Source organism: Myotis myotis, unplaced genomic scaffold (assembly GCF_014108235.1).
Source record: "Myotis myotis isolate mMyoMyo1 unplaced genomic scaffold, mMyoMyo1.p scaffold_m19_p_2, whole genome shotgun sequence".
In the NCBI taxonomy this organism is placed as follows: Eukaryota; Metazoa; Chordata; class Mammalia; order Chiroptera; family Vespertilionidae; genus Myotis; species Myotis myotis.
The window spans coordinates 7,456,481-7,481,794 of NW_023416324.1; the positions used below are offsets into that span (position 1 = coordinate 7,456,481).

At 50.0% G+C, this 25,314-nt stretch overlaps 1 protein-coding gene across 1 annotated transcript in view; it reads left to right on the forward strand.

The window, feature by feature from the left end:
* Positions 1-25,314, forward strand: part of LOC118676301 (transmembrane protein 51) — a 155,103-nt gene that overhangs the window by 64,121 nt on the left and 65,668 nt on the right. The window contains exons 7-10 of the mRNA XM_036349955.1: positions 13,456-13,662; positions 15,187-15,454; positions 21,225-21,334; positions 24,676-24,912. Coding sequence (XP_036205848.1) covers positions 13,456-13,662; positions 15,187-15,454; positions 21,225-21,334; positions 24,676-24,912 — 822 coding nt within the window. The remainder of the gene's footprint in view (positions 1-13,455; positions 13,663-15,186; positions 15,455-21,224; positions 21,335-24,675; positions 24,913-25,314) is intronic.

The following is a 25,314-nucleotide window of genomic DNA, read 5'->3' on the forward strand; positions in this document are numbered from 1 at the left end:
CTGCCAACAACCACTGGCCAGACGAGCTGGATTTTAGTGAAAGCGAGCGCCAGGCAAAGCGCCGCGTGTCCTACCTCATCCGCTGAACTTGTCTGCGGGTGTCCCATCCATCGTCCCCTCCCCAGCAGCCTGGTGGGCGGTTGGCAAGGTGGGCGTGGAGCTGGTGCCCTGACCTTCCCCTGCTCGGGGTATGATAGCCAGGGCCACCCGGAGCGCCCAGCCCGGGCAGTGGCCTTCGCCCCTGCCAGAGGTTTGGAGGCTGTGGCGGGCCCCTGGGAGCCCCGGGTCTCCACGCAGTGGGTGTGGCCTCCGCGTTTCCTCATTTCATTCCAGTCTCGAAGGAGCTGTGGTTTGGTCCAGAGCCCCCGCTCCTTGACACCCAAGGAAGCTGGGAGGAAGGAAGGAATGCTAGAAGCAGTGGCTTTGAGCCTTTTTAACTACCCAAGAGGGTTAAAACACTGAAGCAGAAAGATAAACAGCAGAATCCCTTTATAACTGTGAAAGGCAGGTTTCTCTGAGACCTGACTCAACAAATTTTCTTTTAACTTTTCTTTGGAAATAATTATAGACTCACAACAAATTCCAAAAATTGGAGATTTTATATATATATATATATATATATATATATATATATATATATATCTATATCTATATCTATATCTATATCTATATCTATCTATCTATCTATCTCCCGGGTACTTTCACCTACTTTCTCCCAGTTGGTTACATATTACCTAGCGATAACCACGTCCAAACCAGGAAACTGACATGGTGCGAAGGGTGTGTTTGGCCCTATGCCATTTTGTCACATGTGTGGGTTCGTGTGCAGCCATAGTCTTTCACCGTCACCACACCTCTCCCCCACCATCCCTAACCCCTGACAACCACGAACAGGTTCTCTGCTTCTATCCTTTTTATCTTTTTGAGAATGTTATATAAACGGACTCCTCTACCACGTGACCCTTTGAGGGTTTTGGGTTTTGTTTCTGTTTTTTTCCCACCAGGATGTCCTTGAGATCCGTTTTGATTAGCCTGTTCCTTTTCATTGCTGAGTAGTATTCCATGGTGTGGACGTTTCACTTCTGTTTAACCATTCACCCACAGGAGGGCATTTTGTCTGTTTTCCACCCGGGGCTGTTATAAATAAGTCCGCTGCACACAGCCGCGTACAGCTTTTTGTACGAACGTAAGTTTCATTTCTCTGGGATCAGTGTTCAGCGGTGCGATTGCCAGATCACGGGTTTGGTTTCTAAAGAAACTGCCAGACTGTTGTCCAGGGTGATTACCATCTTTCATTCCCCCCGGCAGTATACGAGACACGGTTTCCCTGCATCCTCACCAGCAGGTACTTTCTCCCCGTGTTTTATTTTAGCTGTGTTAGTGCGTAGCGATATCTGATCGTGGTTGTAATTGTCCTTCCCAAGGGCTAGTGATGCTGAATATCTTTTCATGTAGTTAGTGCTCATGCGCCTTCTGCATATCCACTTTGGTAAAATGTCTCCTCGTGTCTTCTCTCCTCTTTCTAATCAGACCATTGGTTGTTGTTTTTTTCCTGTTGAGTTTTGAGAGTTCTTTCTGTATTCTAGATATGAGTCTTTTGTCAGAGGTCTGGTTTGCAAATATTTTCTCCCACCGGGAGTCTGTCTTTTTATTCTCTCCACAGAATATTTCACAGAGCAAAAGTTTTAAGTGTTGATGAGGTTCAGTTTATCAATTTTATTCTTTTATAGAGCGTGGTTGCAGTCCCCATGCCCTCGATTCTGAGGATTTTCTCTTGTGTTTTCTTCTAACAGTTTTGTAGTTGTATGTCTTATATTTAAATATATGAACCTTTTTGAGATCATTTTAAAAATATAATGTGAGGTTTAAGTCAAGTTTTTATTTTTATTACATGAGGATATCCAGTAGCTCCAGAACCATTTGTTGAAAAGACTGTCCTTTCTCCCTTGAATTGCTTTTGTAGCTTTGCCAACAATCATTTGGCCATACTGTGTGGGGGGCTATTTCTGAGTTCCCTGTTGCATTTCATTGATTTCTGTGTCTATCGCTCTACCAATATGATGTCGTCTAGATTATTATAGCTATATTAAGCCTTAAGTCATATAGTGACTCTATTCTTCTTTTACAACTTTTTAAAACTATTCTGGTTCTTTTGCCTTCCCATATAAATTTTAATAACAAGCCTGTACATGCAAAATATCTTGCTGGAATTTTTATAGGAATTGTGTTTAAACCTATATATCAGTGTAAGAATAATTTATATCTTTACTATGTTGCCTTCCAGCCACAAACATGGTATGTCTCTCCATTTGTTCAGGTGGTCTTTTATTTCTTTCATGAGTGTTCTGTAGTTTTCAGCATATAAGTCCCATACATTTTTGTTATATATTTACTATTGTTTCTCTCTTTCTCTGTCTTTCTCTCTCTCTGACTATAAATGGCATTATATTATTAATTTTGGTGTCCACATGTCATTGACAGTAAATACAATGGATTTTTATGCTTATATGGTACCTTGCAACCTTAACTGAACTTTCTAGAAGGCTTTTTATAGATTTCTTAGGATTTGATACCCAAACAGTCCTGTCATCTGCAAATAAGAACAATGTTATTTCTCCTCTGAGAAAAGGAGAGCTGAATGCCTTTAATTTCCCTTTCTTGCTTTATTGCATGGGCTAGCACTTCCAGTATTCTGCTGAAAAATAGTGATGTGTATAGTAGAAATCTTCATGTTTGCTTGTTCCTGATCTTAGAGGGGAAGCATTCAGTCTTTCTCCATGACTATGATGCTCACAGTAGTTTTTTTGTAAATGCTCTTAACAAGCAGAGAAAGTCCCCACCCCACCCCACCCCACCCCACCCCCCGTTTTATTCCTAGTTTTCTGAGAGTGTTTATTATAAACTCAACAGATTTAAAAATAGCGCGCCTCCCCTTGAGATTCTCATCCCTGTGGTAGTCTCCCAACAAGGACACAGGAAATCTGTTCAGTGCCCGAAGTAGGGGAAGGGGGATGGGGAGTGGGGGGGAGAAGAGAAGAAAAATAAAAAATAATTTCAGTTTCTCCTTTATTATAACATGACCTAGGCGGTTTTAGGCAGTCTTGTCTCCCATCTGGCTGTCACGGAGACAGAGAGCTCTGCTTTGAATCTGACTGTGATATTAGAAAATGATTGTGATTTTCAATAGCACGGGCTTCGGGGATAGACAGACCTGGGTTTGGATCTCATTAGGCCACTTTCTGGCCCTGTGACTTCGAGCGAATTAATCGAGTTAATCACTCTGAGCTCATTGTCCCTGTCCACCAACGACGGACCATACCACAGGCTTGTTGTGGGGATTCAGAAAGACAGGCAGGTAAAGTGCCCGCCCCCTGGCGCTCCATAAACGACGCCACGATTGTTATTGCTGTCGCAGAGAACGGAGACCCAGAAGAATCCTCGGAGGTGAGGTGCGAAGCCACTGATGTTGTTTGGAAAAGGGAACTAATGAGGACAGTTGTTACGTAGACAGAAATGGAGTTGCACTCATTGCATAAAAAATAATTGACTGCGTCCTGCCCCCTGGACTGAGTTTAAGGAGTCGGCCTGGCCAGCAGTGGTGATTTATGAAGAAATGAGCTGCGTTTGCAGCGGCCCAGACTCGGCCTGGCTCCCCAGGGAACAGATGATGCATGAGTTACCAAATGTTTTGTGAACGGACTTGATGGGCACTTCTGTCTTCTCTTAGACAAACCCTCTCTTCCCAGAGCCTAAATGGATTTGGGAGACGAGATTTGATTTAAAAAGGGATGTAGGGACACAGGTCCATTTTGAAGAATTGAAACCTGCAAACGTGTCAGCATTTTCCAGTTTTTATAAAACAAAAGGGGTGAACATCGCCCCCATCTGCTGACTGCATTGGGCCTTTCTGATTAGAAGAATCACCCTTGGTCGGCTAGAGGCCACTCTAAGGTACAATTCCATAGTCAACTTACAGCTGTCAATAAAGACAAATTAAAATAAATGAAATTTATAGTTGCCCCTAGAAGCCATGCCACGAACTAAAGTTCAGAAATATTTATTAACAAAAAGGTGTCCTTGAAGTTACTCAGAAGTTACATCTCCCAAATATATAAATAAAAAAGATTGTTTGTTTTATTTACTTGGGTAAATCCCAAAGACTAGGCAGTCATGCTTCTAAAGATTGATCCTCATTCCTGAGGCTGACATAGTGTTTTGACTGTTGATATAACACAGAGCGGGGCAAAAGTAGGTTTACAGTTGTGAGCATGCAAAATAGCGTTTATGCTTGTATTATTATTTATCAGTTATTGTATTATTTTCCATACAAACAACTGGAAACCTACTTTTACCCCACCCTGTATTTTGAAATCACTTACCATTTTTCTGATAAGGAAAGGTTGTTACATACTTATTGGTTTTTAAAAACTTGAGGGAAAGCAAAGTGTAAGAAAGAAAGAAGTCCTTTGTAATCATGTGGCTCAGAGAAAATCAATATTGATATTTGTAGGGGGTGTGCTCCAGGCTTTTTCTATATCCTGTAAGGGTTCGGTTCCCTGGCAGCAAGAGGAAGCCCATGTGTGCCAGCCCACGTATGGCTGCTGTTGTCACTCATTCATTCCACAAATACTGACCTGGAGCCTCAGCACTGAGGCAGTCCCGGGGACACAGCACTGGCCGCATCAGGCACGGTCCCGCAGTCGGGAAGCTGCGAGGAGGCAGAGGTGTGAGTCACAGATCCCACAGAGGCCCGAGTAGCTCCCAGCCAACACTGGGGCTCCCATGGAAGGCAATGGGGAGGACAAGGAGGACTTCACCAGCAATGGAAGAAGGGAATGGCACGTGCAAAGGCCCTGGGGCAAAAGAGCATGTTGTGAGCCCCAGGGACGGAGAGAAAACCGGTGTGTCCAGAGCAGGAGTGGGAAGGAGGAGGGCTGAGATGAGGAGGTCTCCTTCCTGCCACCGTAAAGACTTTGATCTCTACTGGGAGAGTAATGGCAAGAAGGCACCGAAGGATCGTAAGCAAAGGGGAGACGTGCATTTGGAAATGATGGTCCTGGCTGCCGTGTGCAGACTGGCCACCAAGAACTCTATCCAGAACCACCCCTCTCCCATTCTGCACGGCTGCAAAGCCTCGGCCTCGCTCATCTCAGGGCCAAGCGTCGTAAACCATCACTCACATGATCGGATGTGGCGTGTGAGCTGTAATTTCTGGAGTGGGATGTGGCTGTTATTGAAATGCCACGGAGAGAGAGGCTTCATTCTTCCAGGATGAAGGAACACTGCAAGGCAAGGGTGGCTGAATTTTTCATATGCATCAAAGTGCTTGTTAAACAGGAGCCCTAGACATGCTGACCCGGGGGGAGGGGGGAGGGGGATGAGACCTAGGAATCCTCACATTTATGTGCTCCCCACGTTTAGGTGGTGGCTGAGAACTCACCTGGCCCCGCACTGGGGAGGTTTCAAGATCCCCTTGCCGGCTGAGCTCTCGGACCACCCCAGTCAGCACAGTTCTGGGGCCAGGAGGGTGGGGGGGAGGGAAAGCCAGGGGCAGAACCGGCGGGGGGTGAAATGCCACGCCCGCGCCTCGGTCCTGGTGGGCAGTCCGCCAGCCGGCTCCACTGTCGTGGCCAGGACTGCCTCTCCAGCCTGTGTCAGCCCCTTCCCATTTGGGCCCTGGGGGTCATGGAGCGAGACTGACCTGACCCACACACTAGAACCCCTACAGCCCGATGACCCTTGCCCCTTTGCCAGGCATCTGCCAGTTCTCGGCTGCCACCGGAGCCCATGTCATACTCCTGCTTATTACGAAAAAGGCCGCTGTGACCGGCCCGCTTACGTCATTTCATGGACGTGGGGGGATGTCTGCTGTTGCCAAGGGCGTGTACACCTGTAGCTCTGATGGGTGCCGCCGGTTACCTCCAGAGGTTCACAGATGTTTTAGGGTCCCGCCAGCGGTGACATCTGCTCTGTAACCGCCCCCCCAGCCTAGCGTGTTGCCCACCTACCGGGTCTTCACTGGTCTGGGAGGTGAACTATGGCGCCTGTCTCTCTTATTCTCGTCTCTCTTATTCTGAGGGAACCCCTGCATTTGAGACGTAAGGTCTGGATGTGGACTCTCACCCCTCGGACTCTGTGGGAGGCCCACAGAAAGCAGCAGGCCTGGGGGTGCAGCTCCAGCTCCTCTCCTTGTGCTCACGGGCTCGCCTCCTGCCAGGGCCCAGCCCACGCCCACCCCAGGCCCCCCGCCCAGTGTGGTTCCCCTGCAGACCCTCCCAGGTGACCTCTCCAGTTCCCCAGGACTGATTCTCCCGTCCCAGAACCGGCGTCTGGAAACCGGCTGATGCCCATGGGCCTGCTTCCCCCCGGCAGGCGGGGGTTCCGAGAAGAAAAGTTCAGAGAAAGAGGCCAGAGTGTCATCATCTTTCCCATTTATTGCGGTGAAATACACATAACATGAAACCTACCATCTTCACCGTCAGTGTGTGCACTTCATTGGCGTTAAGTACATTCGCGTTGTTGCGCAACGCCTCCCCGTTCTTCTCCAGAACTTGGTCATCTTGCAAAACAGAAGCTCCGTGAAGCACTCCGCATCCCTCCTCCCCAGGCCCGGCAGCTGCCATCCTGCTTCCTGCCTCCATGCACGTGGCTGGTCCAGGCACTTCGCATAAGTGGAATCACCCGGTGTTTGTCCTTTCGTGGCCCTTACATCGCGCAGGCCCTTACGTCCTGAAGGTTCATCCATGTCGTAGCATCTGTCACAACTTCCTTCCCTTCTGAGGCTGAGTGCTGTGCCGTTGTGTGTACTGACCACAGGTTGCATACCCACGGGCTGATGGGCTCTGGGGTCGTCCCCACCTTTGGGCTGTTGTGAGTGCTGCTGCTCTGAACCGGGAATTGGGGGGCAGGGGAGGGGGCGGATCTCTCTCCAAGCCCCCACTTTCAGTTCTTTGGGGGATACCCAGAAGTGAACTTGCTGGATCATATGATAATCTTATTTTTAATTTTTTTGAGGAACTTACTCTTCTCCATAGCAGCTGCACCCATGCACATTTCCACCCCCGGGCGCAGGCCTGGACCACCAGCACTCATTCGCTGGTGCTGCTCGCGACGCGCCTGGGTGTGTGTCAGCAGCCATTCCAGGGCACGTTAGGGGCAGGTCCTCATCTTCTGAAAGCACAGAGACTGCAAACAGCTGCAGCATGCACTTATAGACTACTCGATGCGCCTTGCATGTTTCAACATATATCCTGTGTATGTTCGATATGTGTATTTACAGAATTTTACCCTCAAAAAAAATCCCATGGGGTAGGAACTACTGTGATCATTTTTATATGTTCAAGATGTGGAAATGGGGCTCAGAAAGGTTAAGTAACTTGTCCAAAGACATACAGTTGGGGGCTGGGGGTGGAGGGAGACAGAGTTTCAGATTCTAGGCTGACTCAAAGCTTCTAAAGAAAGAAGCCTCATTCTTTGGGTGTAAACTTAACTTTGGGGAACATCTAAAAATCTAAATACCTGAAATTCCGTGTGAGTTCACTGAGATCATAGGCTTAATGACACATGGAAAGTTTCTTATGGTCCTCATTCACTCAAGAAATGGGCGTGGCGCCATCTAGTGGGGGCCTTGGGTAAAAGGAAATGTTGGCCGGGTGCCTTCCATGGAGGAGGCGCGTTGGGGCTACAGACAGAGGCCCCAACCATCACCCTGCCCTGGGATCTGGAACCGCCGCAGAGCAGACCAAGCTGAGCCGCCTCTATAAGGAGAAGCCTGGGGAGCTGGGGGCAGAGCAGGGAGGACAGGCCACCCCACATGTTGAACCCGCAAGTGCTAAGGTCTGGAGGTGTCTGGTGAATAATTTGGACGGGAAGGAAAGGGCTTGATGGCATGTTGGTGATAACATGTTGTGGATGAAAAAAAAAAAAGTGGGGGGAGGAATCTATGAAAAGTCACCTCACAGGGTCACCTGATCATAACTTTCAAACGGGGCAGGTCATGGTGGGTAGTCAGGCCTCAGACCTGCAACTTCCCGGGGAAAGGTCTCAGCCAGCCCTGCCCCTTGTGCGTGTGCATCCAGCCTGGCTCGCCTTGGAACCGCCAGGGGTAGTGCCCATGAGGCCATTGACCCCCGAGAGCACTGGACCTCGACGGGCCTGTCGCCAGATCCCTCCTTGCTCTTCTCCCCGCTCCCTGCAATCTCCCCAACGCTCCCCCTTCGCCTCAAGTGCACGAAAGAAGCTGCAAAGCTGCCCCTCCCTGGAGCGCTTGAGGTTGGCGTGTGTCGGGCCGTCAGGTCGCATGCCAGGAGTAAATTCCATGGGCTCGTGCCGCGTAATCCTCTTCTTTTTTATTTATTCTCATTGAGGTATAACGGACATATAACATTACATCAGCCCCAGGTTTTCAAAATGATTTACTATTTGTACGTATTGCAAAATGATCTCCAGAGTAAGTGTAGCTAACATCTGTCACATCTTTTTTCTTGCGGTGAGGACTTTTAAGATTTACTCTCTTAGCAACTTTCAAAAATGCAATACAGTATCATTAACTACAGTCCCCAGGCTGTCCATCACACCCCCACGACTGGTTATTTTATAACTGGGCGTCTGTACCTCTGGATCCTCTTCACCCATCTCCCCCCTTGTCCACCCCCTGCCTCTGCCAACCGCCAATCTGTTCTCTGTATCTCTGAGCTCAGGTGTGGGGGGTTTTTAAGATTCCACATATAAGTGACATCATACAGTATTTGCCTTTCGCTGCCTGACTTACATTCCTTAGTGTAATGCCCTCAAGAGCATCCATGCCGTTCGCAAGTGGTAAGATTTCCTCCTTTTTTTGGCTGAATAACATTCCATCATATGTGTGAGTGTGTGTGTGTGTGTGTGTGAGAGAGTGTGTGTGTGTGTGAGTGTGTGTGAGAGTGTGTGTGTGTGTGAGTGTGTGTGTGTGTGTGAGTGTGAATGTGAGTGTGTGAGTGTGTGAGTGTGTGTGAGAGTGTGTGTGTGTGTGAGTGTGTGTGAGTGTGTGTGTGTGTGTGAGTGTGTGTGAGTGTGTGTGTGTGTGTGTGCGCGCGCGTGTGTGTGTGAGTGTGTGTGTGAGAGAGAGTGTGTGTGTGTGTGAGTGTGTGTGTGAGTGTGTGTGTGTGTGTGTGAGTGTGTGAGAGTGTGTGTGTGTGTGAGTGTGTGTGAGTGTGTGTGAGTGTGTGTGAGTGTGTGTGTGTGTGTGCGCGCGCGTGTGTGTGTGTGAGTGTGTGTGTGAGAGAGAGTGTGTGTGTGTGTGTGAGTGTGTGTGTGAGTGTGTGTGAGTGTGTGTGTGTGTGTGAGAGTGTGTGTGCGCGCGCGTGTGTGTGTGTGAGTGTGTGTGAGAGAGAGTGTGTGTGTGTGTGAGTGTGTGTGAGTGAGTGAGTGTGAGTGTGTGTGTGAGAGTGTGTGTGTGTGTGTGAGTGTGTGTGTGTGAGTGTGTGTGTGTGTGAGTGTGTGTGTGTGAGTGTGTGTGAGTGTGTGTGAGTGTGAGTGTGTGTGAGTGTGTGTGTGAGAGTGTGTGTGTGTGTGTGTGTGAGTGTGAGTGTGTGTGTGTGTGAGTGTGTGTGAGTGTGAGTGTGAGTGTGTGTGTGTGTGTGTGTGTGTGTGTGTGTGTGTGTGTGTGTTTCGATGCTGTTGAGTTCAGTTTGCCAGTATTTTGTTGAGGATTTTCTATCAGTGTTCATAAGGGATAAGGGTATGTAGCTTTCTTTCCTTGCGGTGTCTTTGTCTGGTTTTGGTATCGAGGTGATGCTATTAGTCTCCCATTTCACCTTTTGAGTCTCGGCTTCTTCACCTGTAAGATGGGGTTAATAATAGAGCCCTATCTAGGGCCGTTGTACAGGTTAAATAAGAGAATACACACAGTGCTTCAGCTGGGCCTGGCCCACAGAAAGCCCTCAAAATACATTAGCCAATAGTGACGATGATGATGATAAAGGAAACGTTTACCTCACGGGGCAGGCAGCTCGGCTGGAGGGAGCTTATCCTTTCAGCCGCGTTTGCCGCAGGGCTCTGTCCAATGGTGGCCGGGCAATTCTCCAAGTAAGGGGAGGAGCGGTGGTATTACAGGGTGGGTCTAGGAAGCCCCCTCCTGGCCTAACACTGGCAGAGCCTCGCCCCATCTGCGGAATCATTCAGAACCTCCTGCTTGCCCTGATTTCTTAACGATGGCCTGACAGCTTTGAAGGAATGAAGCAATGAGGCCTGGGAAGAGAGTCTTTCCCTGATGGGTCATCATGGGTTCATAGCGCACAATAATGATTTGATATTGTGAGGAAGGTGATGAAGAAGACGTGGGTGGCCTTCCCCAAACACTAATGCGTTCTAATGTATTTTAAAATATCTTTTAGAACCGTTTCAGGTTTACGGGAAACTGAGCGGACAGTACAGAGAGTTCCCATAGATCCCCCGGGCTTTCCCCTGGGCCGGCATCTTGCATGGGTTACGGCCAACACTGAGACATATTATTAACTAAAGTCCATAGTTGGCATTAGGGCTCATCTTTGTGTTGTGCAATCTGCGGGTTTGGACACATATGTAAGGGCATGTATGCAGCATTTCAGCATCATAGAGTCGTCTCACTGCCCTGAAATCCTGCGTTTCCCCTGTTCACCCCTCTCCATCTCCACCTGAGCCCCTGGCAACCACCATCTTTCCACTGTCTCTGTAGTTTTACGCCTTCCAGACTTCACAGAGTTAAAATCAGACTATATATATATATATATATATATATATATATATATATATCCTTTGCAGATTGCTGTCTTGCACTAATCAATATGCATTTAGGATTCTTGCAGGTGTTGGTGTGGCTTGATAGCACATTTCTTTCTATCACTGACTACGTTCCGTGGTGTGGATGTGCCCCAGTGTGTACCCCCGCCATTAAAGGGAATCTTGGTTGCTTCCAGTTTGGGGCAATTATGAATAAAGATGCTATAAATATGTACCCGAAATAAAAGAGTCTTAAAACTGAACAATAAAAAAAAAACACCCAACTTAAAAATGGGTGAAAGATCTGAACAGATGCCTCACCAACGCAGATATACAGATGGCAGTTTACATATGCAAATGAGCATATGAGAAGAGGCCAAATATCAGGTATCATTAAGGAATTGAAAATAAAACATGGACTATCTCTTCATTCATTTAGATCTTCGATTTCTTTCATCAACACTTTGTAGTTTTCTTCAAATAGATCTTGTCCATATTTTTGTTAGATTTATACCTCAGTACTTCATGGTTTTGGTAATAATGTAAATGGTGTTGTGTGTTTTTTTGTTAATCCTCACCTGAGTATATATTTTCCATTAATTTTAGAGAGTTAAAGGGTGGGAAGGAAGGGTAGACCAGGGGGTAGGTGGGTGGGAGGGAGAGAACATCAAAGTGAGAAAGACACATCAATTGGTTGCCTCCCGCACACGCCCCGACCAGGGCTGGGGATCGAACGTGTAACCCAGGCATGTGCCCTTATCTGGGAATTGAACCTGTGACCCTTCAGTGCTCAGCCTGGTGCTCTAACCACTGAGCATGCTGGCCAGGGCAACAGTGTTGTGTTTTTAATTTCAAATTCCAGTTGTTCGTTGCTGGTATATAGGAAAGCAAGTGACTTTTGAATATTAACCTGTATCCTGCAACCTTGCTATAACTGCTTATTAGTTCCAGGATTTGTTACTGTTGTTGATTCTTTGGGATTTTCTGTGTAGGTGCATACACATGAAGGATTGTTGTGTCTTCTTGTCCCTTTATCAGTATACTAGAAGCCCAGTGCACAAATTCGTGCACCGGTGGGGTCCCTCGGCCTGGCCTGCGGGGATTGGGCCAAAACCAGCTCTCGGACATCCCCTGAGGGGTCCCGGATTGCTAGAGGGCACAGGCTGAGGGACCCCACCGGTGCATGATCGGGGCCGGGGAGGGACCGTGGAGGGCTCCAGGGTGTGTCCAGCCCTGCTTGCCCAGTCCTGATCAGCCGGACCCCAGCATCCAGCTAACCTACCAGTCGGAGCATCTGTCCCCTGGTGGTCAGTGCATGTCATAGCGACTGGTCGACTGGTCAACTGTATGCCCCCTGGTGGTCAGTGTACGTCATAGTGAGCGATTGAGCAGCCTTGGCATAACATTAGCATATTACCGTTTGATTGTTTGAACAGCCAACCGGACAACCGGACACTTAGCATATTAGGCTTTTATTATATAGGATATAAGCTATATCATATAAGCTATTATCATATTACTATAAGCTATTGTTTATTATTATGTTATGGGGCTTTAGTACAGGTTTGTAAATGCCAGCACTCTTTCTATGAAAGTTGGAGGAGACACTGTGAGAAAATAAACTTAGAACATATTTGCAAAGCCTTGGGCTAGAGTGGATGCCTCAGAGGCAGTGGCTGGGGAAGACGGAGACTTCCCATGTGCCCTGCAGCCCACAGTCCAGGGTCCTGGTGCCAGGAAACATGGTATTTCCTGCTGGACTCTGCGTTTCGCTCACTCTTATTATTAAAGTGAAATTACAGAGGAGCCTTCTGCCCTCGCCTCCAATTCACAGGCACGCGGTCTGGGGTCTTTTTCTCCTGGGGAAACGGCATCACATCAGCACCCACCGTTAGATAAATTCTGACAGGCTTTTAAGCAGCAATAGAGGTAATTAATCACATGGGGGAGATTTATTGTATCTCAAGGGTTTTTTTTTTAAAGGTAGTTATTAAACTCTTTTGTTGGGCATGATGTCAATTTTGTTTAAACTTCTTAAAAAGATTGTAAGCAATTTCATTTTTTAAAGACTGGAAGGCTGTGAACCAGGGTTAACATTCCTGCCTCCCGGGGATGGGTCCTGAGCGATTCTAATGTCGTCTTCGTGCGTTTCTTCGGTGCTCATTCTCTGCAATATTAGGGAAAATGTTCTTCTAAAGATGCGCAGAACAAACGAACGAAGAGCAGCTCTGCCAGAACCTCCCTTTACCTTAACACACCCTATTCCACGAACGTGGCGGTTTCTTTGCAAGAAAACGAACAGCTGCCACTTGCCGGCTGACCTTCCAGTGTTTGGGCCGTTTCTGCTTCCGGTCGCGCCATTTGGGACAAACAAAGCACACGTGTGTGGAGCCGGGAACCAGAAAATGGCGGGTTCCCCGGCCAAGCGTGTGCCCCATTCAGACTCCCCGAGTTCCCTTTGCCTCTGTGTTGCCTGACTCCCCACCCAACAAGCGTGGGTCCCTGTCTGGGTCTGGAGTGGAGAGAGCACATATCCCAGCTTCACCTGCACTAGCTGTGTGACCTCGGGCAGGTCACTGAACCTCTCTGACCCTCAGCATCTGCTTTTAAGAATGAGCATCGTGGTGGCCAGCCAGCCAGGCGAGGCACCTCGGGGGGGGGGGGCACTCACTAGTCCTCATTTCCTGTCCTCCTGGCCCTGACTGTCCTGCTTTTCAGTCTAAGGACATCGACAACCATCACGCGCTCATTGAATATAATGAGGCCGAGAGCAGCTTCGTTCTCCAGGACTTCAATTCCCGCAACGGCACCTTTGTCAACGACTGTCACATTCAGAATGTGGCGGTGAAGCTGCTGCCCGGAGACCGCCTGCGGTTCGGCTCCCAAGCGCTGACCTACGAACTCGTCATCGGAATCCCACCCCCGGTGAGCCCCGCGGGGTCAGGTGCATGGTGGGCAGAGGGCGCTGTGTTGCCTTCCGTGCCCCCTGAGGCTCGGGTGGAGCCGGTCCTGAGCGCGTTGCTCTGATTCCGAGCGGCGCACACGCGTGGCAGCCGGGATGCGAGCCGGTGAGGTTCAGACCCACCCCGGTGGGTCCCAGGAGGAGCGAGTCCTCGCGCCCTCTTCTGGGCATTGGGTGGAATTGCAGGCAAGAGGTGCACAGTGGCCCGCACAGAACCGCTGGCGTTTCCCTGAAAAGCGAAGCTGGTGAGGGGCGGTGGGGAGCACGTGTGCGCTCTGGGAAACTCGGGCTGCCTCTGGGAAACTCGGGCTGCTTCTGGGAAACTCGGGCTGCTTCCGTTGGAGGAGCTCAGCGCTCTGCAGCTCCCTGGCCTTGCGATCCCGGCCTGGGGGCCCCCGGCCCTCCCGACTGAGGGATGTGGGTGCACACATCCTCTAGGGCCTAGGCCAGTGGTTCTCAACCTTCCTCATGGCGCGACCCTTTAATACAGTTCCTCATGTTGTGGTGACCCCCAACCATAAAGTTATTGTCGTTGCTACTTCATCACTGTCATGTTGCTACTGTTACGAATCGTCATGTAAATATCTGATAGGCAGGATGTATTTTCATTGTTACAAATTGAACATAATTAAAGCATAGTGATAAATCACAAAAACAATATGTAATTATATATGTGTTTTCTGACGGTCTTAGGCGACCCCTGTGAAAGGGTCGTTCGACCCCCCCAAAGGGGTCGCGACCCACAGGTTGAGAACCGCTGCTCTAGGTTCTGACTAATGGAGGGGCCTCGGTGGCTGTGCGAGGGCCGCCTGTGAGAGCAGCACATTCCTGATCACCCAGGCCCCACGCTATTTTATTTTTAAGACGGGGCGGGGGGGAGGGGAAGGGGGGAAGGTGGTATTGAAGCACATCTCTCATCAAATATCTCGAGGGCCCGTTTTTCAAAGAGCTGATTCCTGTGTGCTCTTGTTCTGACTGTCTCTGGGGTCCCAGGGGCGGGCGCTGTGTCCACCCCCATCTCCCCACCCCCAGCGAGTTTCCAAGGAGAATTGTCCTGATGCCTTAGGGGGCGTGAGCCATTCCTAACCAAGAGCTCCCCGTGAGCACATTTCTCTCGGGCTTTGCGTGAGATAGACCCAGAGCCCCTGTCCTCTCAGAGGTGACATCCCAGCAGCTTGGGAACATCCCCAGGTCCTGCTCAGCCTCAGCCTCATCAGAGCACCAGGTGAATTAAATGGGGTCACGTGGGAACCTCTGGGGAAGGTGCCTAGCAGGAAGGCCACCCCCATAAATAGTGGCACAGTCGTGTGCAGTGTGACACATAGTGGGGACCACTGTCCCAAACTTGGGAAGAGTCAGGGAGGGCTTCCTGGGGGAAGTGACTTACAAGCTGAGACCTAGGGCTGCTGTGATGTGGCGGGGACAGAGGGGTGGAGGCCGCCCCAGCTCATCAGGACTCCCCCTGACCCTCTTGCCTACCCCTGCAGTTCTCCTTCCCGTGGATGGGGGGTCCGGCACCTTGGCCCAGACCACAGCCACCTCGGTTCACAGAGCAGCCGACCCACACCCCTTTGCCGCCACAGACGCCCTTCCAGCCGGGCGTGCGGCCAGCGCCAGTGCAGAAGAGCTGGTCCCAGGGCTTCCCCAGGCCGACCACGGCCCCGCCCGCCTGCCACCGGCGGCCCCTGAGCGCCTGCGGGAAGATGTTCTCCTTCGTGGTGGAGGGCGCCCCCCAGTCTCCCGTCATCAACCAAGGTAGGCGCGGGCCACGCTCCCTGGCGGCTCGGGGTGGGCTTACAGCCGCGAGGCTGGGTCTTGCTTTTTGCTTGTTTTCTCTGATTCCACAGTAGAACATAGTCAGCTGTGAAAAAATCCTAAGAAAGCAGTTAGAGATCAGCCGCCACCCGATTTCCCCTGTGGACTTTTTGGTGTAAGTTCCTCCTGGCTCTGTGCACTGTCCACGTGCACACGTCAGTACCTCTGTGCTGAGTGTGTGTGTGTGTGTGTGTACACATATATGAGTGGGTAGCAGGATCTAAATGTATACACGTTGACTCAGATGTGCAGAAATGCCCTTGCCTTAGGAGGTTTTTAAATAGCTGATTACCGCTGAGGGAGAACCAAGATGGCGGCATAGGTTAACGCCGGAGTTTGCTGCCTTGAACAACTACTTCAAAAGTGAAACCAAAAAACGGAAGGGACATCACCCAGAACCACAGGAACGCTGGCTGAGTGGAAGTCCTACAACTAGGAGGAAAGAGAAACGCATACGGACACTCAGAGGAGGCGCAGTGCTGAAGTCAAATTCTGAGGTGCGGAGTGCGCGGAGCGGGCTGGCGGCGGAGAGCGCGGTTGGCGTTTTCAATCGGGAGGGAGTCGCAGACTCTGAGCTCCAGATCCGGGCGAGTCTTTAGGGACCTAGACTCAAACGGGAGAAGCGGGACTGTCTGGCTTCGGTCAGAGCGAGTGCAGCTTTCTCTCTGAGCTTTGCAGCGGGTGGTGCTGGGACTCAGAGAGGCAGAGCCCCTGGGGACAGGACTGAGAGCCGCCATAACTGCTCTCTCCGGCCCACCCTGTTGATCCTGTTCGACCCGCCCCGCCCAAGCCCTGCACACAGGCATTTGCCGGATAGCCTCAGGCAAAGGCTAGATTAGCACCTCCCTAGAGGACAGAAGTTCTCTCACTGCTGACACAGCCGATTCTCATAGCCACTTGGCCTGGAGGTCAAACCCTCCCTGGAATTAGCTACAACAATCAAGATTTAACTATAAGACTGCGAACAAAGACCACTAGGGGGTGCACCAAGGAAGCATAACAAAATGCGGAGACAAAGAAACAGGACAAAATTGTCAATGGAAGATATAGAGTTCAGAACCACACTTTTAAGGTCTCTCAAGAACTGTTTAGAAGCCGCCAATAAACTTAATGAGATCTACAAGAAAACTAATGAGACCCTCGATGTTATATTGGGGAACCAACTAGAAATTAAGCACACACGGACTGAAATAACGAATATTATACAGACTCCCGACAGCAGACCAGAGGAGCGCAAGAATCAAGTCAATGATTTGAAATGCGAGGAGGCAAAAAACACCCAACCGGAAAAGCAAAATGAAAAAAGAATCCAAAAATGCGAGGATAGTGTAAGGAGCCTCTGGGACAGCTTCAAGCGTACCAACATCAGAATTATAGGGGTGCCAAAAGATGAGAGAGAGCAAGATATTGAAAACCTATTTGAAGAAATAATGACAGAAAACTTCCCCCACCTGGTGAAAGAAATGGACTTACAGGTCCAAGAAGCGCGGAGAACCCCAAACAAAAGGAATCCAAAGAGGACCACACCAAGACACATCATCATTAAAATGCCAAGAGCAAAAGATAAAGAGAGACTCTTAAAAACAGCAAGAGAAAGAAACTCAGTTACCTACAAGGGAATACCCATACGACTGTCAGCTGATTTCTCAACAGAAACTTTGCAGGCCAGAAGGGAGTGGCAAGAAATATTCAAAGTGATGAATACCAAGAACCTACAACCAAGATTACTTTATCCAGCAAAGCTATCATTCAGAATTGAAGGTCAGATAAAGAGCTTCACAGATAAGGAAAAGCTAAAGGAGTTCATCACCACCAAACCAGGATTATATGAAATGCTGAAAGGTATCCTTTAAGAAGAGGAAGAGGAAGAGGAAGAGGAAGAGGAAGAAAAAGGTAAAGATACAAGTTATGAACAACAAATATGCATCTATCAACAAGTGAATCTAAGAATCAAGTGAATAAATAATCTGATGAGCAGAATGAACTGTTGATTATAATAGAATCAGGGACATAGAAAGGGAATGGACTGACTATTCCTGGGGGGGAAAGGGGTGTGGGAGATGCGGGAAGAGACTGGACAAAAATCGTGCACCTATGGATGAGGACAGTGGGTGGGGAGTGAGGGCAGAGGGTGGGGCGGGAACTGGGAGGAGGGGAGTTATGGGGGGGGAAAAAAGAGGAACAAATGTAATAATCTGAACAATAAAGATTTAATTTAAAAAAAATAAAAAATAAATAAATAAATAAATAAATAAATAAATAGCTGATTACCGCCTGGCTGGCGTGGCTCTATGGTTGAGCATTGGCCTATGAACCAGGAGATCGCAGTTCGATTCCCGGTCAGGGCACATGCCCAGGTTGCAGGCTCGATTCCCAGTGTGGGGCGTGCAGAAGGCAGCCGATCAATGATTCTCTCTCATCATTGATGTTTCTATCTCTCTCTCTTTCTCTCTCCCTCTCCCTCCCTCTCCCTCTCCCTCCTTTCTCTATGGAATCAATAAAAATATTTTTAATAAATAAATAGTTGATTTCCATTTTGCAGGTGAGAGGAGACTGAGGCTTATGGAGGAAAGTTACTTCCCCAGAGGTGACACTCAATCTAATCTAATGGTTTTTAGCGAAATTTAAGGCTGGTTATGCTAGTGACGGTCACAGTGCGGTCACTTTGGGGACACATAGCCTTCAAGGTCCTGTCCCCCACCCTCTCCCCCTGGAAGGCCTCATGGCATCTGGGGGCGGGGGAGGGACTTCCTGTCTGTCGCCCCGCTCTCGGCCACACCGGCCTCACTGCAGAGCAGCGGGTTCAGCTTAGTCCCTGGCGTGGTTCCCGGGTTTCCGTCATGGCCTCTGGGTCATGGTCCCACTCTCTGTCCTCTGTGTCCCAGCCCCAGACCCTCCGAGCCCCCAGGTCGCTCAGCCACGCAAATAATAGTTATTCTTGTGAAATATAGAGACAAAGGAGTAAATAAAATGTATCTCTTCAGTTTACGTCATCATCACTGTCCTCACCAGGCGAACCCTCAGGTACCTACCACCCAAGTCAAGAAATTACTCAGCCATCTCCCCCCAATTGTTTAACATGGAAAATTTCAAACATACGGCCAAGTAAAAGTAGTTTCTCAGATAACCCCCGTCTAATTCTACCATTCCCGCTTTTCTGTACTCTTCATTACATATCATCGTTCTATCATCCTTCTCCTTATGCATTGATCCGCCCTATATTTTGGTACATTTCAAAGTACACTGCACATAGCTGTAGTCTTCCCCCTCAATATTTTAGGATAGATATCCTTAATTAGAGTTCAACAGTTTTTGTCTTTTTGATGTAAAATTAACATGCAATGTGTATTAGTTATCAATTGTTGCATTAAAATGCTCTCAAAATATAGCATCCTAAAGCAAAAAAAAAAAAAAAAAAAAAGGATGATATTGTTTCTTAAGTTCAGCTCGAATACTGTTCCCAGCAATCTGAAGACCTGTGACCCACAGACACAGCCTCCATGGACTTAGAATAACTGCTACGGACACTCCTCTTGTTCAAAAAGGAGCAAAACAGGAAGTGCACCGGAGCCTCTGGTCCGTAGCCATTCTGAAATCCAGCCGGGAAGGTGCTGGAAGTTTCTTGATTCGGCCCCGGTCCTACTCTTGCCCAGAAATGACTGTCTGTGGCTCTTGGCTCTACACTCTGGTCCCCTAGCTCTGCCCTTGAAGCCATCCTACCTTTCCCACGAAAGGTCTCACCCGTGTGCTGCTAAGTACTGTTCTCTGCTTCCTGCCTATAGGAGCTTAGCGGGGCGTCCAAACGCCTCTTCTTTGTGAGTGAAGAGACAGACGGAGGTTCGCCCCGGGGACTGACCTCTCTCTAGCTGTGAGCGTGGGCAGGGTTTTGTGAGATGTGCCCCATTTTGTGCATCTGTCAGATGGGATTAGTAAACTCATGTTGAGGGCCACAAACTGAGACATGGTCCCCAACCCCATAGCCAGGGAGACTGACATTAACAGAGCGATCACAGAACAACATCCATAAAGTGACAACTCCAGGCAGGAGAGGTACCGGTGCCCCGAGAGCTCACGACTGAAGGACCTGGCTTAATTGGGGGATCAGGACGGTGTCCCAGAGGGAGGGAGACTCACGCTGAGTGCGGATGGGCAAGTGACATTCGCTGAGAACGTAGGGGAGGAACAGGGTGGAAGGGACCCTGAGGGCCATGTTGGGTGGGTGGCGGTCGTGCAAGGGGATGGTCAGTGTGGCTGACGGGTGTGCTCCCAGAGGAACATGGCTTGAGACCATGTAAGAATGAGAAGTGATGGCCAGGGCTGGGCAGGGCAGGGACATGACCCGAGGTCCAGCTGCACCAGAGGGTGTCGGACTTCGGCTGTGTTTGCCCGCACGGGGAAAGCACCTTGGACGTAGCTGAGCGGGGCTCCGCTTGTCTGAGACCCGGGGGGAAGTCATCGGCTCTAAGATGCACAAATAAAAGTGCGGGATCAGAATGAATGTGTGAATGAATGGATGTCCACGGGTGTGATGGTGCGTACTTCATTCATGGTTAGTGTCAACACCCATGAATGTTTCATTGCCCTTGAAAAGAATTGGTTCAATTTACCACATCACAAAGACAAGAATGCACCCAGAAATCGTAGTCAGTTGGAAACTTAAAATGCAGTGCTCAGAGCCGAGCGAGCTCAAAAGCAGAATTGTAGAAAGCCTTTCAAAAGTTTCCACACCAATAAATGTACTCAGTGTCCATGTGAATGCACTTCCCCAGCCTGATACGTTTGATAAAGTGATATGTCAGAACCCCTCGGAGTCATTTCAACAGCCCCTGTCATATTGAGGTAAATAAGAGAAAAAATCAGGAAGCCAAACATCTACCAAGTGGGTTCTAGTTAAATATGTTTTGGGACCCTTGTGCAATGAGATACAATGCTACTGTGCAAAGAAGGCAGTATATCCATAAATACTGACATGGGAAGGTCTTCGTGATACATTGTCAGGTGAAAAAAAAATCTCTGCAATTGAAACACGTATTTTTTATGTTTTTACTTATTGCAATAAAAATAACTAGCATTTAGTGCTCAGTGCTCTAGCTCTGTGACAGGCACTTTCCTGTAAGGAGCCAGATAGTAAATATTTCAGTCTTTGTTGGCTAGAAGGTCTACGTTGCTACTACTCAACTCTGCCATTGTAGCTGGGTTCAGCCACAGACAGTTAAAAATGAATGACTGCGGCTGTGCTCCAATAAAACTTTATTTACAAAAACAAGCGGAGGGCCAGATTTGTCCCTAGGTCCGTAGTTTGCCAACCCCCGCTCTACATGATTATTTCATGTAATCCTCAGCCCTGTATAACAGAGGCTGTTAGCATCCCTAGATGATGTCTGTGGAAACTAAGGTTTAGAGAGAGTAATGACCTGCCTAAGGTCATCGGCTCTTTTGTGGCGTCGGAAAAAGTCTGGAAAGAGACGCCTCCACGTGAATCAGCAGTTAATGCCGGGGAAGAGGAATGAGGCGGCCCTTTCCCTTTCTAACACGTGTCTGATGCTTCCATTGTTTTGCAAGGAACATACACACCACTCTGTCATTTTTTTTAATTACATGAGATGTAAATCTCAGCGGGAAATGGATGTGAGGGGGTAATCTGAAAACTTCTCTAAGACCTTAGGGAAGCTCACAACCTCCCCTGTGCTCTCTGTTGCCCTTGCGTTAGTGTGGGCCAGCGCCGCGGAGCTGCTGGAGCAATCGGTGGCCGAGGGCGTGCCCGGGGCAGCCCCTCCCGGGGAGTTTTATGTGGACCCGGACCTGGCCCAGCAGGACAAGGTGAGGGGTCAAAGGGGAAGGATGGGCCCCGGCAGCAAGCAGGGCCGCGGAGGGACTGCCCCTGCCTCTTGTCCCAGAAACCACCTCTTCCTCCCCCAGGACGCTCAGCCATCACTTTGGGAACTGCTCCTTTGGTCCCAAGACACATCACCTACAACCACAATGTATTGAGCACCTACTGTGCGCTGGGCCGTGTCCTGTGCACTCGACATGCAATGAGCTTGTACATCTTCACCGTCTTCCAAATAGATCCTTTCACCCTCACCTTACAGATGAGGGAACTGACGCTCAGAGAAGTTAAGGAACTTGCCCAAGGTTGCCCAGGGTGAGGGGCAGAGTTGGAATTCAAACCTAGGTCTGGTTAATCTCTAGGCTGGTCCTTCCAGCTCTCCCCTACTAACTGTTTGGTCAACCAGGAGGATGGACGGTGGGGAAAACACTTTTCCTGGCAGGAAGAGGTGAGCACTGGGGTCAGAGAGGACTGAGAGCGAAGAGAGAACCAGGGAGGTCTAGAGTGTGGAACAGGATCCGGGGCCTCAACAGGTGAACTCAAGCTGTCCTGGGGAGGGTCCCGCTGATTTCTCCCTTAGAACGACTGAACGTTGTCCTAAAAGAGGCAGGCCATAGGGCACCTTGCTTTCCGGAGGCCCAGGGCCTGAGCCGGCAGCCCTTCTCGGAGTCTGGGAGGAGGGGCGCCCCCAGGGTTCTGGTTAGATACTGGAGGTTCTGACACAGGTGTCCCGAGACCAGACTTTGAGAAATGTGGCTGTAAGGTGAGAAGCCAGGCTCGGGCGCTGTATCTACTGCCGTGTAACAAGCCACCCAAAACGTAGTGGCTTAAAACAGTCATTTACTATTTCCCAGAATCTGTGGGTTGCCCCCGAAGGTTCCTCTGCTGCTGTCCCCTGGCCTCACTCGTGTAACTACAGTCAGCCAGTGGCCTCTTAAGAACTTGCATAGAGCCCGGCCGGCGTGGCTCAGTGGTTGAGCGTCGACCTATGAACCAGGAGGTCACAGTTTGATTCCCGGTCAGGGCACAGGCCTGGGCTTCAGGCTCAATCCCCAGCGGGGTGGGGGGTGCAGGGGGTGCAGGAAGTAGTCAATCAATGATTCTCATCATTGATGTATCTGTCTCCCTTTCCCTTCCTCTCTGAAATCAATACAAAAATTTTTTTTTTAAAAGAACTTGCATAGAGATGGCCCAACATCACTTCCACCATATTCAGTTGGTCAAAGCAAGTGACAGGCCAGCCTCGGTTGAGAGGGTGGGGAAACAGACTCCACCATTTGATGGCAAAGCTGCCAAGCATTTGTAGCCATTTTCCAACCCACCCCACTTGTCAAACTGGAAATACAGTGTAACCACATTGATAGTTTTTCTATTTGTGAGTCACTGATGCCCTGACTTGCCAGGACTCCTTCGAGTACGATAACAATGAACAAATTAGCTTACGCCAAACAGCAGGAAGCCGCTGTCGGCTCCTGCTGCTGGAGGTGTGAAGGCCGCTGGCTTCAGGCCTGGCGAGATCCAGGGGCTCCAGCGATGTCCTCAGAACAGTCCCACTGGCCGTCTCCCCCGTGTCCCTCAGAGTCTGGCTTTCGGCAGCAGGCTGGCTGCATGTGTGGGAAAAGACAAACGCAAGCAACCAAGCCTATGCCTTTAAAGTTAGGAGTCACGACCCTTTCCCTCTGCAATTGACACGTGAAATCTCTGAGGAAACTCTGACGGACCAGCCGAGTCACATGCATGTGGGGCGGCGGGACAGGAAGGAGCAGGGCACGGGATTTCCAGTCTGACCAGGACCCCGTGGAAGGGGGAGCTCTCCCGCTAGGAAGGGACGGGGTCCTCCCCAGGAAGGCAGAAACCGCAGCTGGGCACCACACCCTGCAGGCTTCTTTGTACTCCAGCGCCCAGCACGGGGCCTGGCACACAGTAACTGCTCAGTTAATGCGTGTTGCATGAATACTGGCTGAGCATGGAGGCTTCGGGAGGTTGCCCAGGGGTACAGGACGTTGGATGCCCGTCCCTTGACATTTTGCCACAAGCATTTTCAGAGACCCCCAGAGAGACCCTTGGCAGCAGCTGGCAGTGCCAGGCAGGCTATCCTTCCCCAGGTCAGGGGAGGGGGAGGTCGTGAGGCTGACCGGACAGCTCCCCAGGCAACGAGCTGGCCTCGAAACTGCCCACTTAGCTCCTTCCAACCGACAGGAAATGGTTGGAAGAGCGGGAATTCCTTCAAGGCGGAAATTCTATAGCTGCATTTGAAAACGCATCTGGGCTGCTTTTTTTTTTTTTCTTTCAGTCTTTCCGACAGTGTAACGATGACGTCTAGTGGCGAGTTTTGGGGATTTTTTTTTCCTTTCAGGGGAACCACAAATTATTTGGCTGCAGGACTGTTTCTCTCCGAGGGGTGGGGGGCGGGCGATTACCTGTGGGGAAGTGGGCCAGCGGCTTGTTTTCCAGGCCAGCGTGCGCACGCGCCCTCACACAGAAAGCCTGGCTCCTGCCCCATTTACTTCCCAGGATCGGTTTCCTGGGAGACATTTTTACGTGAACAACCAAAAGGGGCAGGCAGTAGTACCCGCAGCGTGGAAAGAGAAAGGAAACGTTTCAGAATATATTAACTTTTCTCAAGTTAAAAACTAGCCCTCATTATAAGCAGAGCGTGGTCGATAGAATGCCGCTTCCCTAGCTACCTTTCCTAGGTCCCCAGGGTACTGGGCTGAACATGATGCAATTTAATAAATATGATAAACTCTCTAGCAACCAAAGTTCCCAGCAGGGAGGGTTGTGCTCAGCGTGAACGTCTAACTTTAGGGGAAGGGAAAGCGTTAGGGCCTGTGAGGCACAGCGTCCATTTACAGGAGACTAGCCCGGTGACGGCGAACCTTTTGAGCTCGGCGTGTCAGCATTTGGAAAAACCCTAACTTAACTCTGGTGCCGTGTCACATAGAGAAATTTTTTTGATCTTTGCAACCATAGTAAAACAAAGGCTTATATTGTTGATATTTATTTTATACATTTAAATGCCATTTAACAAAGAAAAATCAACCCAAAAAATGAGTTCGCGTGTCACCTCTGACACGCGTGTCATAGGTTTGCCATCGCTGGACTAGACACAAGTGGCTCATTTCAACCAAACTCGGGTCTCCGTGAGGTTTTCCAAGTGACAGAGCGAGCCTTGCAGGCCTGCCTCCCCCTCCCCCACGCCCCCCCCCCCCCCGCCTGCCCTCGCCTTCCTAGAATTGCATCACACGTTTCCTATATCGTTGTTAAAGGGGTTAACCTTGCCCCCAGGCCCGCACCCAGTAACCTGCCACCTGCCCCCCCCGGCCCCCAGGATGAAATCATCCTGCTGCTGGGAAGAGAGGTCAACCGCCTCTCGGACTTCGAGCTCGAGTCCAAGTACAAAGACGCGGTGATCGCGAACCTGCAGAACGAGCTGGCCAGCCTGAGTCAGACGCTGCTGTCGGAGACCACCTTCCCCAGGGGCCAGCGGGGCGCCGCGCAGAAGTGCCCGGGTCTGGACGAGGACATCGCCGCCAAGCAGAGAGAGATCCAGAGCTTGAAAAGCCAGGTAGGACTCTGAGACCGTCCCCCGGCGGGGACCGAGTCAGGACGCAGGGTGACAGCTCTCGGGGGGTCAGCGCCCGTGGTGGGCCAGAGCACAAGTCCCAGGGGTGAGAGGCTTGGCAGGTTTCCAGCCTGGTAAGAACCATATTAACTTTGACTAAGCACCTACTATGTGCAAGAACTGGTGCAAGGCTTTAGTTTGTAAGCTCCCAATCCTCCGACACTTTCCAACCTGCAGACAGGAGACCGAGGCAGGCTCAGAGACGCCAGCGACGCGGCACAGCTGGCACAGCAAGGGGGCGAGGGCAGCACGATTTGAACTCTCGGCCGACCCCACACTCTCACCCCACTTGATATTTCCACCCAACTCTGCCGCTTCAGGGACCACCTCTCCCCCCACCTCCCA